Here is a 13342-nt window from a genome sequence, read left to right on the forward strand (position 1 = left end):
CATCTGCTGCTCCACCTTAAATCCTCTGCCACTTTCTCAGGGAAGCTCTGTTGCAGGTCTGCATAGCACCACGCAGCCAGCAGAGGAGAGGTGAGGTGGGTGGGGGAATGGGAGACGGGAGGTGTTAATCCCATCTGAGCGAGGACCTGGCAGGCTTTGGCCTCGTCTCCCTGCGCTAGCCCACTGAACTCCATGCCTACCCCTCCTTCCTCGATGGAGATTAATGCCTTATTAAGAGCCACTGATTTAACACCAATCCACTTACACTAACATGTAAGATTTGTGGACTATTACGTGGCCTGAGATCAATCACACGAGCAGCCTGGGTCAAGGTACCACTTTCCTTAAAGTCTCATCCTTGTAACAACCATTTACCAAACATTGTGCGTGAAACACACATATGAACTAAATACAGTAAATGCATCTGACTTCCTTAAAATTGTTCAGCATTCAAACTGGATCATCGCTACACCCATGCTGACTAAACCTATGAGGGATTAGCTCGACAGTCTAGCCACATATCAGCAGAATAAGAGCCTGAACCCTCACACATACATGCTCTAAATACACGCTGTTCACAGGAAATGTCAGCAACGTCATGGTAATGACATTAAGGCTTTGCAGACCGCAGCTAATTTAGGATGAAGGCAGTTTAGCAAGAAGAGCCGCATAAATCTCCCACTGAGGCTCTGGGCCATGGCACATGTCCCATAAGCCACCGCTCACTATTGCATTAAACCTGCAATCAGATGCATTAAGGGTGTCACAGGGACACCTCTGTTCCTGTTTTCCTGCTGCTATTTACCGTTATTCCTTCACGAATATGCTCCTGCAGTTAAATCTGCACATGTGAAGCAGTGTTCTGCACTTAGTAATTATTTCCTGCTTTTAGTTCAACTTAATGAAGAGTGGCTCACAAAGCTCCATAGTAGTCAGAGTCTACGTTTTTGTATAATCCCTCGCCTTATTCCAGAGCTTCATGACAGGTGGTCTTCTAACTTTCATTTCCCTTCCTCCACACAGACACAAAATTCATCTTTTGTGCTAGTCAATCCCCACAAGGCTCAGTGGGAATATTTGAGCCCATCGAGACTGAGCAGCGTCACACTCGAGGTTGGTGAGAGAGTTTAACACATTGTGAGCAGTGGGTTAGACTCAGACAAGCAGCTGGTAAAGCTGCAGATGTCAAATGAGCCCAAGTGTGAGAAAAATGTGCAGCAGTGTTGAGTGAATGAGCAAGATAAAGGTTTGGGGATGTGTGTGGCAATACGGAGAGGAAGCACTCTGCAGCACACTTCTTTAGTAACAAATTCTTTTTTATTACAACATTTCACGGTGTTCCATTTCTGGTAACTGTTTGTGGCAGAGTAACATGACTGCTGGGACTTTACAAAACTGCAAAGAAGGTTGATCTACAGTTGAAAGCAAACCACATGAAATCAAAATGTTGATACCGTTTTTTTTTCCTTATCCTCATTTTAGACAATTCAAAGACAGATAACCATCTTTTCCTGAATCATCTGAACAAAAGGGCTAAAGTACATTACAATTTAACCGTAAATAAGGTCCATTGGGGCATCTCCCAGATCAAGATGGAATCCGTTACTGTTTTTTAATCCATGTATGCATATAAAAGAAAAAAAAGAGAAAGACAACTGTATCAATTTTTGGGGCATATACATTTTGGCCAGCGTACAAACAAAAGTTGTGCATTTCCGAAAATTAGACAAAAAATGAAAAAAAAAAAAAAAAAAACAAAACAAAGCCTGGAGCCTCAGCTTAGGCGCAAAAGCAGCCACACAGGAAGTTGGGTGTCGGTGGTTTGAGTGAGACAGTGATGAGCTTCCTGGGACACAGGCCACGCCCCATCCCTCAGGCCTTTCTGCTGCACATCAAAGTTGACAGGTAAGGTGGTGGTGGTGATGTGCACCTTTAGGACAGTGTTCCACAGCCCCCCCCCCCCCCCTTCTGTCATCACAGACAAAACGTATTCATCTCCCATCAAAAAGACGAGCGTGAAGGTGGTGTTGCGGTTGTGGGGACGGGGCTAACTGCCATGATGAAGGCCTCATCTGTCCACAGGCTGTGCAGATTGGTTATTGTTGTTTCATAATTTCGGTTACAAAGTTATACAGCTAAAAGAAGTGACTGAAAACAAGGCAATGCAGGAGGATGGGGGAGGTGTACAGTGCATGACGGGAGGGAGGGGCTTCACGACGTCGCCGCCTTCTCCTGTTCAATGGCTGCAGAAAGGGGAAAGGAGGAAGGAGATGTGAGATTAGGATTGAAAAATGCACCCTTTGCAGTATAGATGTTGCCTGACAGCACAGAAAGAGTTAAGACTGAATGATGTGATGTAATGTCCCCCCACCCCACCCCACCCCCACAGAGCAACATTTGGCTGCAGGGAGTCGAGCCTTACTTTCTTTTGAAGGCAGGGGATTCTTCTCCTGCGTCTCGGTCTTCTTCAGCTTGGTTTTATCAAAGCTGGTCACCTCAGAAATGTCGGGCTTGGTGTCACTCATGGTTGCAGAGAGTCTGTGGGATGAGACAGAGGCAGACAGTTGAACACCGAGCACATGCGGATATGTGCAGCCTAAGTATTCGTGCGCAAACTACATTGGCTTTGGGAATAATGGTGTATATTCTAATGTATATCCTTAGGATGAAGTTAGTGACGTTCTTAGAATTTAAAAACATCCAAGCATGTGGTCTGCTTTTTTTTTCCTTCCCCCAGCCATTAATCGAAGGGCGTTGCCTAAAATCTCAGTGGCCAAAAACCTGTTCAGTTCAACTATATGCGCAACCGCAGACTACTTTTCCCCTCTAGTGTGCCGCTGCTGCGTCCGCCTTCTTTTGTTCGCCTCCCCAAGCGTGATTTGACTGCCCTCCATCCCGTTATGCAGCACAAAGCCCGGGATGCTGCACACAGGGGACAGGCTGCTCCAGACAATGGAGCCTGTGCAACGCGTTCAAACTGGCCATTTACATGACAAAAGGAACTCCCATGCTGGGCAACCGGAGAGAAAAAAAATTTAAGAAACACAAAGACTAAATGCGTGGGTGCAGATATTAAAAAAAAAAAAAAAAAAAAAAACTGTTCAAACATAATATAGGCAAAATGTTGATTATTGAGGATCAACTGAGGGACTTTCCACATGGAAGCTGTGCAACATCCGCAAATTCACTTGTCACGTACTTCTCCCCTTGGGGCGCAATCTGAAGGAACCACCGCCCCAGATTGGCATTTTGCTCATTCGTGGTGGTCGTTAAAAAAATCCAAGTTCAAGCTAACAATGTCAAAAATATATTTAAAGCAAAAACAAAATTTGTTCACAAACAAATAAAACATCGCACACGCGAAAAGGCGTCATTTTGATAATAGTGACAGACGCACGCGGCTCGACCACAAACGCAACAAAGGAAACAGGCTGATATGGAGGACTGCGTGCCCTCAAGACAAAGACGTACCACACACCTCCCCTGTTGTCATACCACACTCAGTTCTGAGCTTTTTAAATACATAATCCAAGCTGCAGGCGCTTTAAGTCACATTATCCTCCTTTTTATCCTCCGTTATGCATTTGGAACTTCTTAACCAAGTGGTCCACAAACATTTCCAACATTAACCTGACAGTTCGCCAATACTAAACCTGCACACATTAAGGCACAAAGGAGCAAAAATGATTTGTTCAACGTGGCTTACCGGAGAGTTGGCTGATGGCTGGAAGGTCTCTGGTTAGTGCGTTGCAGCAGTTGTGGCGCGTCTTTGCGCAAGCATTAGATATAGACAGAAATATGCAAATGACATCTGACATCACCAGCTCCCGTCCTCCATGTCCCCCTGCTGGAGAGGCACAGAACCTCCATCCTCAAAGAAAAGCAAACACTTAAAACGCTTAAAAATGTGCCTTAAACTACCACGTAGTGTAAATGTGTATTTGTATTGTCTTGTTCTGCAACTCTCATGGTTCCGAATGTCAACGTCCTCATTTTTATCACCAGTATGTGTCAGCACTGTGTCTCTGCACAGCAGATTAACATTCATACAGCTGTTTTATTTAAAATTCACCATTAGGTCGACTGCCTTTTGTTTGCAAATGGCTCTCTACTGTCTTAAAAATTGCACAAAACAATTCCTTCCTCCTTACTTCTCCGGCTGTAGTTGCTCTGGCTGCACTTTCATGTAGACTGGGCTCCTCCTGGTGGCAGCTTGTTCGACAAGTTGTGCCATAAAAGTTGAGGGACGAAGTCATTTCCTAGTTACTATGGACCAAAAGGTCAAGATCTCTCAACATCTATTGCTTTAATGTATTATCATTTTGCCCCTGGACATTATTTTCTTCCTTTACAGCATTATTTTACTGCTGTAAAATAAAAATAAAAAACAAACTATGCAAAGACAACCAGGACAGTAAACATGCAAGCCATTGTCAAAGCTTTATTGACAAAGAAACAACTTTAAGTGTTACAAAAAAATAAAATGAAATCACAGTTTTCCATGAACTCTTTGTCCAACTAAAGTGAAACCTACCTCATTTCATGAAAAAAAAAAAAAAAAAAGACCCAGTAAAGCTGTGACAGTTACATTTTTTTTTTCTTTAATGACAAATTATGATTGAAAACACTAAAACTGAGCTTTTGGGTTAAATAAGTCTTCCGAAACGTGGGGAGAGGGCCCACCACTCTTGAACAACATTTCAACAAGTTGTAATAAGATGCATAAGAGGCGACAGCACATTGGAAGCAAAGCAAGTGTGTTCAGTCCTGTGGTTACACCAACACATTTTGATTAGTAGTGCAACCCCTAAACTACTGTCAGCAGCCTGATGAGAGTGTGTTCAGCATAAAGTCCATGGAGCATTAGATAAGAAAAGGTCCAACTATATTATTGTAATACTTTCACCGGCCGGTAAAGTTTTAAAGGGGAAAAGTGCACTTTTTCCACATTTAACTGATTTCATGTCTGTGTGAAGCCAAATATTTCTAATCACACAGCACAGTGGAATGTTTCATTGAAAGTAAGACATAATGTAACATAATGGAGCATTTGGCTAAAGTAAAGTCCGCGTCTCAGGAGGGGTGGGGGTCAAGGTTGGCATGAAACTGGAGAGAAAATAAAAAATAAAAAAAGATACTCATAAATACACACTTGGTCTTCATAGGAGGAAGTGATATTTTGCTCTGTGTCCAGGGTGAAAATGTCAAAGACAATGTGTGGACGTGACCTTTAAGCAGTCACGTATGGTCGGCCAAAAACCACAAGGCCTTTGTAGGCCTTTCTGGAGGATATGTGGTCAGAAGTGCCAGTCGTTTGGCCCGTGTGTGAGATCGAGGCCCCTGCCCCCTCTCTTGCTCTTTACAAGGGTACGTGGCTGAAGAGGTAGGACACTGACTCGCCGTTGTGGGTTCTTCTGATCGCCTCCGCCAGGATCATGGAGATGTCGATGACCTGGAGAAAAAACAAGCTGGTGAGGAAAATGTAGATGTTCTACATATTGTAATTTAACTTTTCTTTTTCCCGAATGTGATACATCTTGTTTATCCATCCTGCGAAAAAAAAAAATTTCCCCTCCTCCTTTGCTCCTGTTGATGCCCCCACCCCCCCCACTTTAATATTTTTCGAGGGAGAGTATTTCCTTATCTGCACGGTTCATAGATGGACAGCCCTGTATGCTGTAGAGATGGCAGGCTTCTGAGATAAGTTTGCTATTTTAGGCTAAATAAACCTACGTGCTGGCGGCTGAAAGTCGGGTATTACAACATTTCAAATGCTGGATAATCAAAGTAGACATAGACATTTTGTGATTACATTATGTCAGCTGCTGATACACTCACAGGATGACTCATTGATTTGAATGACAGGATCACTTCCTGGAAACCTGAACCATCATGTTACAGAAAATGTGTGTGTGACACTTACCTGTATTTTCGGGCAGGCCTTCATCTTCTCTTCCTGTGGAATGGTGTTGGTCACCACCACGGCCTCAAATGGGGCGTTGTTGATGCGAGAGATGGCGGGGCCCGAGAAAATGCCGTGTGTGAGGATGGCGTAAACCTTTACTGCTCCGGCATCAATTAGCCTGAGAGATGAGAGGACAATGTGTCTAAACACAATCCATTTGTTGAATATACCAAGATCAAATTTGCTTTTTAGGCCCTTTCTGTGAGAGTATGTTTCAACAAATCCAAAGGACTTTATCAGCTTAATGTCAATATTAGAGTTATCACATTCTTCTGTGTCCACACACACATTTAAGGATCTAAGAGACTGTGACAAAAAGGTAAATTCAGACAAAATCTCATCTGATTAAGGGAGCCTGGGTTAATAACACTGACTTGTCGGCAGCATGGCAGATGGTGCCACAAGTGTCGGCCATGTCGTCCACCAGTATGGCCACGCGGTCCTTGACGTCTCCCACCAGCACCATGCGGTCCACTTCGTTGGCCTTCTTCCTCTCTTTGTGGATGAGAGCAAAGTCCACGTTGAGTCGATCTGCGATGGATGTCACCCTGCACAGAGCACAGGAGGGACAATGAGGGACAATGAGGGCCAGCGAGATGCCAGAATAAACCTTTAACAGATGGTCAAACCAATTTCTTTATTTGTGCTTCAAATGTGAACAGATGACTTCCAAACAAAAAGTGTCTGCTGATGCCTCCTTATATGAACATCACTGCTGAAATGCAAAACTGTCTACGACAACACAGTAGTGCAGCTCATCCAGACTGTAATATGCAAAACAAAACAAAAATACTTCTATACATTTCCCATTAAGTCACATCACTGTGCTCTATATGTTACCGTTTTGCTCCTCCGGCATCTGGAGACACAATGATGCAGTTTTTCCACTCAGGAATGTTTTCTCGGATCCACTGCAGAACAGCAGGCTCAGCATATAGGTTGTCTACAGCGATGTCAAAAAATCCCTTAAAAAAAGAGACAACAGAGCAAAGTTAAGAGACCATTTTAGGTTTGAACAAAGGTCACAGCAGGAAATACTGAATCAGTTTTGCCAATTTAACATGAAAAGCAGCCACATTTTGCTACTTCTTTAAAAAAACAAACAAACAAACAAACAAAAAAAAAAACAATTTACTGTCTGCTATGTGTGCAACTACTTCTTTAAGACAAAGTTGAGCCATTTAATAGCCTACAACATTACAGGTCTTTACTTGTTTACAAAGCAGATCTGTACTGAACTCGACAGCATGGCTTTAAGAGCAACAGACACAGCTGAAACTCTTCATGGACTAACCTGGATCTGTGAGGCGTGAAGGTCCATGGTGATGATGTGATCGGCGCCGGCCACAGACAACATGTTTGCCACCAGCTTGGCTGATATGGGTGCTCGACTCTGGGACAAGCATCAAGACACAGTCACTTGAAGTGAGCGAGTGAGAAGTAAATATTGAAATGCTCTTCGGCACTGGGAGTTTATTGTGAGAACCATTTCACGTGGAGCCCTAGTACTTTTGATTTTCAGCTGAGGAATGACTTCCAAACACTCCCAATTCTCTTGTATCTGCCTGCTTGTTTAAATGCTTGAAATAAATAGGCACTTCCTGTATCAACACACAGATGGGGGCATTTGTTGCTCATTTTAACTCGCAAAAACCAGCCTGTTTTTGTGGGACGCACCTTTGAAATTGGATGCCATTAAATAGTAGAGGTCAGTAGCTCTCTATTCTTCAAGGACATTTTGTTAGGACTCTTGCCAAACTTTACCTATGACCTTTCCATCGTGCTGTTAAAATCTACGTCCCCAGATTTGTTCACTGAAGAAAAAGTAACAATGAGTAGATGTGCACGTCAGACACAGGGCTTCAGGGCTTGGTGACATAAGAGGCAACTACCTTAATTTGGAGATACGAGTGAATGCTTCCTATGTCAGGATAAAGTGAAGTTACACACTTTTACACATATTTTTAAATATCACTAAATAACCAAATAACTGTCTGTTGGGTCATTTCACTTATAGCTTGTGATTCCCTGCATCATCAAATAGGTTGGGAAATGTGAACTGGACTCAAATGTGAAACCTATTTCCAAATGAGTCCTGCAGAAAGCCTTCAATCACCATGTTTGACGAAATCTTTATCTGAAGTCAACACGTGGATGAGGTCTGTGTTTGCAGAGCTTCGACCCTCATGTTACAAATGTGAGTGACATGAGAGATTTCTTCGGCAACGACTGAATAAGTGGAGCTTGCTGTGTGTAAAGGTAAAGGAACAGAGAGAGAGAAGAATTACTTGGAAAAAAAAAAAAAAAACTCCTTTTCAAACCGCAGAGTTCTTGTTGCTTCATATGAATGTGGTTTGCTGTAGCAGGCAATTTAACAAATGAGGCAAGGGAAGATAATAATTTACAAGATAAGCAAGATTGCATGGACCAGTTTCTCTGGAATGCAGATTTTTCAGGAGCAGCTCAAACTGAATGCAGACGGCTGCAGATTTCTCTGTAATACTGCAGAATGTCAACCGGGCAGTGCTGAAGGGCAAAGTATCAAAAATCATACTCTGTAAAGTGTAGTTCCAGAGACTTGTTATATTAATGATTTCCTAGAAGATGACATCATAGGCAGTGCACACACCTTCATGGTAACTCTGTTTTTAGCTTTTATTAGAATGAACTATTTACCGTTTAAATTTATATAGCAATTCTTTAAGTGTCCGTTGTATTTACTGCAGGGTGCACGCTGTGTGACTTACTATTTGACACTACGTCCTTAATGAGAACAATACATGGTCATACTTTTAATTTGGACACTTTCAATGGCAGACCTCAGCATAAAAAGGTCTTTAGAGCATTTACAATGAGGTTGCTTTATAGAGATAATGCAATTTGAGTGTGCATGTGCCTACCTTGTCCTTCTTGTCCTGCCTTGCGTAAGGGAAGCAGGGAATGACGGCAGTGACGCGGGAAGACGAGGCGATCTTGCAGGCATTGATCATGATCAGCAGCTCCATCAGGTTGTCGTTGATTTCGCCACAACCGCTCTGCACGATGTACACGTCCTCGCCTCGCACGCTTTCCCCAATTTCCACGCTGGGGAGAACAGAACAGAAGGAACACATGAAAAAATGTGGCTCTGTGGTGTTTAAGTTGATTGCAGCTTTCTCTTTCTCTGTATTTCGTCTGTATTTGACTGAGGGAGGTGCTCAGATCCTCCACACTAAACGGGAAGCAGGCAGAAAGGCCGCAGAAAAGGTACTAGAGGGAGACATTAGTACTCATCATGACCATCATGAGATAAAAAGCAACAAAAATCATTTATCAGAACATTCAATAAACAACCAAAAGTAGAGAATACAGCTAAGGTTTACTGTATACATTCAATTTAATAAAATGTCTTGCAATAATCCAAATTTCTCACCCACTAAGCTTAAATGGGGACAAAACCTGTATATGCATGCTATGTTGAGAAACAACCGCTAACACACACAGTCAACTCAACTCAGACACTGTAAGCATGTGTGTGAAACATTCCTCTGTGGTTTGACGACTAGCTCCCTGCGGCCTCAGTCCAGTACCATACGTAAAGGGTGAAAGTCAGGGCAACACAGATGGTCACATGGGCTGGAGATGTTGAAACAGAGGCCAGCACTTACAAATAGGTCAGGATCTGTCTGTAAAAGTGGTAAATCACAAAAGATGAAGGCTGCCGCCCTCGGTGTTTTTACAGCATCATCAGAGCAAACATGGAAAACCTCTGCAGGAGGAAAAACCTACAGTATTGATAAAGTTAAACGAAAAGACTCATGCTCAATGAAGCGGTGTCCTCTTACATGTACTTTGTCTGCTATTTGTTAATCTTCGTGAAAACTATTATGTTCAAGCATTCAGGGCTGACAGCCAGTATCACCTAGAGCAAAATATCCCCTGCGACAGACGCCAAAATGGCACAGCATGGGAACAAAGAGCACACAAAAAGTGACCTTTTCCACTTTTCTTCTGCCTCTCTTCAGTCATAGAGAAATGAGCAGTTTATCTAAATGTTTTAGTGTCCCAAGCAAGAGTTTATACTTTCAGGGTATCTGTTCTACACTAAAGCAATTATTGACAGTTTATTTTATTTCTCTTTATAGAACACACACACACAAAAAAAGCATTCCTGACATTTTATTCCCAGGAACCCACTCCCTTTGTGCTGGTCCTTGACCTCTGCGAGTCACCTGCCAAAACTTGTTTTGGAGCTGTGAGAAGAGCCACTCTTACATCCCTGTTAGTGTACGAGGATAAGAAATTAATCTGTGTTTTGCACCGCGTGTCACCCAAACAGCTGCGTTCCCCAGAGAGAAACCTTGCCACAGATAAACAGGCGTTTTCGTTGGATTTTTAAAGCTGTGTGTGTGGAAACATCACCAGCAGAGAAAGTCTTATGAAGTGGATAAAGGTGACAACCAGGCAGCTTTACAAGCTCAGACCCTGTTAAAAGCAGTAACTGGTGCAAAGAAAAGACTGCAAAACAACATCTGTAATTGATGGATGCTTTTATCCAGAGTGCATTACAGATCATTAGCCGTTACCCCAGCAGACATCAAATCCAATTCAGATAATGCCAGTATTGTGCACACAGAGGCACATGACTGAAGAACACATTAATCTAGTGCATGGTGTCATCAGTTGTGGATCACAGCGAAAGAAACACACTTAGATAAGCATGTCAATGCTGTAGGATGAGTTTAAACAGACTGCATATCCTCAACGGCCTGGCAGTGACGGAGACAGCATTAGTAATGCTATTCATCAAAACGAGCACAAATTAAGCGCATGTCACATAAGTGAGGTCCCCTGCAAAACAGATAGGAACGAGATCCATCTTAACTACTATTTCATTATTCATTCAACTAGGCAGCTAAAAGCAACAGGAGTGAACACGATCTTCTTTAGCTCGCCAGACAAACTTAAACCTTAATAACTAGTAGTAAGTCAGCCAGCATCCATGATGGATTACTGAACCTTCTTTTGGGCAAAATGTGCGTAATAATATCAGTGTAACAGGGTTAAATCATACGTCCTAGGGTGCACACACACGTTCTAAAGTTAATTATTTCCCCAACGATGTAGCTAAAAGTAGCCCGCTAGCTCATTTAGCTAAGCGAACGCCCGAAGGTGTGACGACAAACTCTGCGCACCCGTAACAAGGTGTTCACTTCAAAAGTAGCACGTTTGTGATGCGGCTTCGACAAACCGACAAACAGGCCCCGCTTTTGACTGCACGGCTATTACGGCTGACATTTTACAATATGTCAAATCTTGAGGAAGTGTTGACAACGCACGCAACTACACATTTAATATCACCCATGGCAACAGACATAAAGTTAGCGTAGCTAGTATAGCGAGCTAAATGGTTATCTTTCGTGTTGTTCTAACCTGCTTTCCCACATTGAACAGAACCACTTTATAACAAATTGGGGGCTTGATTTACTATCTCCGGGGCCTGTGTATTTACATGTGGCTAGCTAGTCACGTGTACACATTCTAGCGCTGCCCAATAGTATAGAGCTGTTAGCTACATGCTAACAAACCCACATGGGAGAGCGACGTTGGAGCAACACTAGCTGATGTCCGCCCTGCCAACACACACACACACACACGTTCTTCATGTTTCAAGTATCAGAACACATAAGAGCAGCGTGTGCGCATGAAATAACTGCTCACCATGTCTCCTGATTGCTGAATTTCTTCGTTATCACTTTCCCCAGCTCCAGCCCGAGCCGATCAGCCACTTTCTGGGACAGGTCGTGGTGTGAGCTCCCGCTAAAAAGCACGATGTTCGGCATGGCGCAAATCCCCGGTGCAGTTTGCTCAAGAACAGAAAAAAAAAAAAAAGAGAGACGCGAGCGGAAAAAGTAAGGACGGCTCTCCCCACTTACGGGATATGAAAATGGGAAATGAAGTGGCTAATGTTGCAGCATCGGCATCGCAGTGGCGCAGCGCTGGGGACAGTCGGCTGAGAGGAAATATCAGGTCACTGTTTGCATGGTAAAAGGGAAGTGCCCTCCCCTCATTGGACAGTGGAGGAGTCCACTGACACATGTACATTCACTACTCTGTTTACTGAGCACAACACGTATTTGCTCCTATTTTACCCAACGCGTCTGACGGTTTATTCTTTATATGGTTTTTGTCCTGTATCCTTTGTTTCTAATGGTTTGGTTTCACAGTAAATCCTAATCGCAATATTATAAACACGTGCGGATGAGTTCATTTATTAAATACGTTGTCGTTATCTTTTGTTCATGACACTGCACATGATGTCCACAATTCTTTTCCTTGTAATTATATTTTTATGCATGTTTAATGATTAGTTGATAAGAAAACCCCCTGAATCTGACTTAATGTGCTTTATTGGTATCACATAACCACTTAAAAAAAGATAAATGTACATATATATGTATATGTGTGTGTGTGTGTGTATATATATATATATATATATATATATATATATATATACACACACACAAATATATATATATATATATATATACACAAATATATATATATATATATATATATGTGTGTGTGTGTGTGTGTGTGTATACACAAACATACATATACATATATATGTGTGTATATATATATTTAAATGGGCCTTTTCTAGTCGTCTACAACAATCAACTAATCTTTAAGTTTGATATTTTTACAAACCATAATGTGAATTTTTTGAGATCAAACCATGTCCAACTGAGGAGCAGGAGGTCACCTGATAGCTTGGGTCTTGAATCCAATGTGCACACTTGTGATATGGGGTCTTGTAATTAGATTTTCCAATAAGAGAAATGTCAGCTGAGGCTCCACGGCTCTTCTGTCTTCTTAAACCTTCTGGCATGTGGTGACATTGCTGCCATCATGTGCCGTGGAGCTAATTTACTGAGCTTTAGAAGCAGCAAAGATCATAAACTGGAGGAATTACTCTGGTGTAGACAGAAAATAGTTTTTCTCAGGTTTTCTGGCCTTTTTAAAATAGGCTCCAATTTTCAGGAATTTCACTACAATGAGCAGTATTGATTATTTACATTTGGATTGCGCTGTAATGGACTTTGAGTAATCATTCAACTGAGATGATAAAAGCAGAAAAACACCAAAAAGAAATCTGTTAAGGATTAAGAGGTAGATACTACAGAGTATCTATGTTTAATATAAATCTAGCTGGCAAATTGATCTCGTTCCAACAACTTGGCCGTTTTTATGTGGTGAAATGATTTTGTTCCAACAACTTTGCTGCTTTACCTCCACTTTACCTTTTTTTTTTTTTTTTTTTTTAAACGCTCTTGCAACTTACAACAAATTACAACCACACTTGCTGGTATTTTTCCGAAATATATTTTATAGATG

At 42.2% G+C, this 13342-nt stretch overlaps 2 protein-coding genes across 2 annotated transcripts; both read right to left on the minus strand.

The window, feature by feature from the left end:
• Positions 1 to 1295: 1295 nt before the first annotated feature.
• On the minus strand, positions 1296 to 3864 carry LOC137125021 (thymosin beta-12). Its single transcript, XM_067499890.1, has 3 exons — positions 3707 to 3864; positions 2423 to 2538; positions 1296 to 2243 (listed from the first exon to the last, which is right to left on the minus strand). The coding sequence occupies exons 2-3, from the start codon at positions 2523 to 2525 to the stop codon at positions 2212 to 2214; spliced, it is 135 nt and encodes a 44-aa protein (XP_067355991.1). The 5' UTR covers positions 2526 to 2538; positions 3707 to 3864; the 3' UTR covers positions 1296 to 2211.
• Positions 3865 to 4421: 557 nt separating this feature from the next.
• On the minus strand, positions 4422 to 11983 carry LOC137125019 (ribose-phosphate pyrophosphokinase 2). The gene is made up of 7 exons (XM_067499889.1): positions 11666 to 11983; positions 8866 to 9049; positions 7260 to 7358; positions 6806 to 6930; positions 6340 to 6513; positions 5924 to 6083; positions 4422 to 5452 (listed from the first exon to the last, which is right to left on the minus strand). The coding sequence occupies exons 1-7, from the start codon at positions 11785 to 11787 to the stop codon at positions 5360 to 5362; spliced, it is 957 nt and encodes a 318-aa protein (XP_067355990.1). The 5' UTR covers positions 11788 to 11983; the 3' UTR covers positions 4422 to 5359.
• Between the last annotated feature and the right edge of the window lie 1359 nt (positions 11984 to 13342).

The sequence above is a fragment of the Channa argus genome, chromosome 4 (assembly GCF_033026475.1).
Source record: "Channa argus isolate prfri chromosome 4, Channa argus male v1.0, whole genome shotgun sequence".
In the NCBI taxonomy this organism is placed as follows: domain Eukaryota; kingdom Metazoa; phylum Chordata; class Actinopteri; order Anabantiformes; family Channidae; genus Channa; species Channa argus.

Coding starts and splice junctions, on each gene's coding strand:
- LOC137125021 (XM_067499890.1), bottom strand. CDS start 2,525: ATGAGTGACACCAAGCCCGACATTTCTGAGGTGACCAGCTTTGATAAA. Junction 2,244..2,422: donor TCCCCTGCCTTCAAAAGAAA/GTAAGGCTCGAC, acceptor CCCTTTCTGCAG/CCATTGAACAGGAGAAGGCG.
- LOC137125019 (XM_067499889.1), bottom strand. CDS start 11,787: ATGCCGAACATCGTGCTTTTTAGCGGGAGCTCACACCACGACCTGTCC. Junction 9,050..11,665: donor TTCAGCAATCAGGAGACATG/GTGAGCAGTTAT, acceptor TGTTCTCCCCAG/CGTGGAAATTGGGGAAAGCG. Junction 6,514..6,805: donor GATGCCGGAGGAGCAAAACG/GTAACATATAGA, acceptor TGCTCTGTGCAG/GGTGACATCCATCGCAGATC.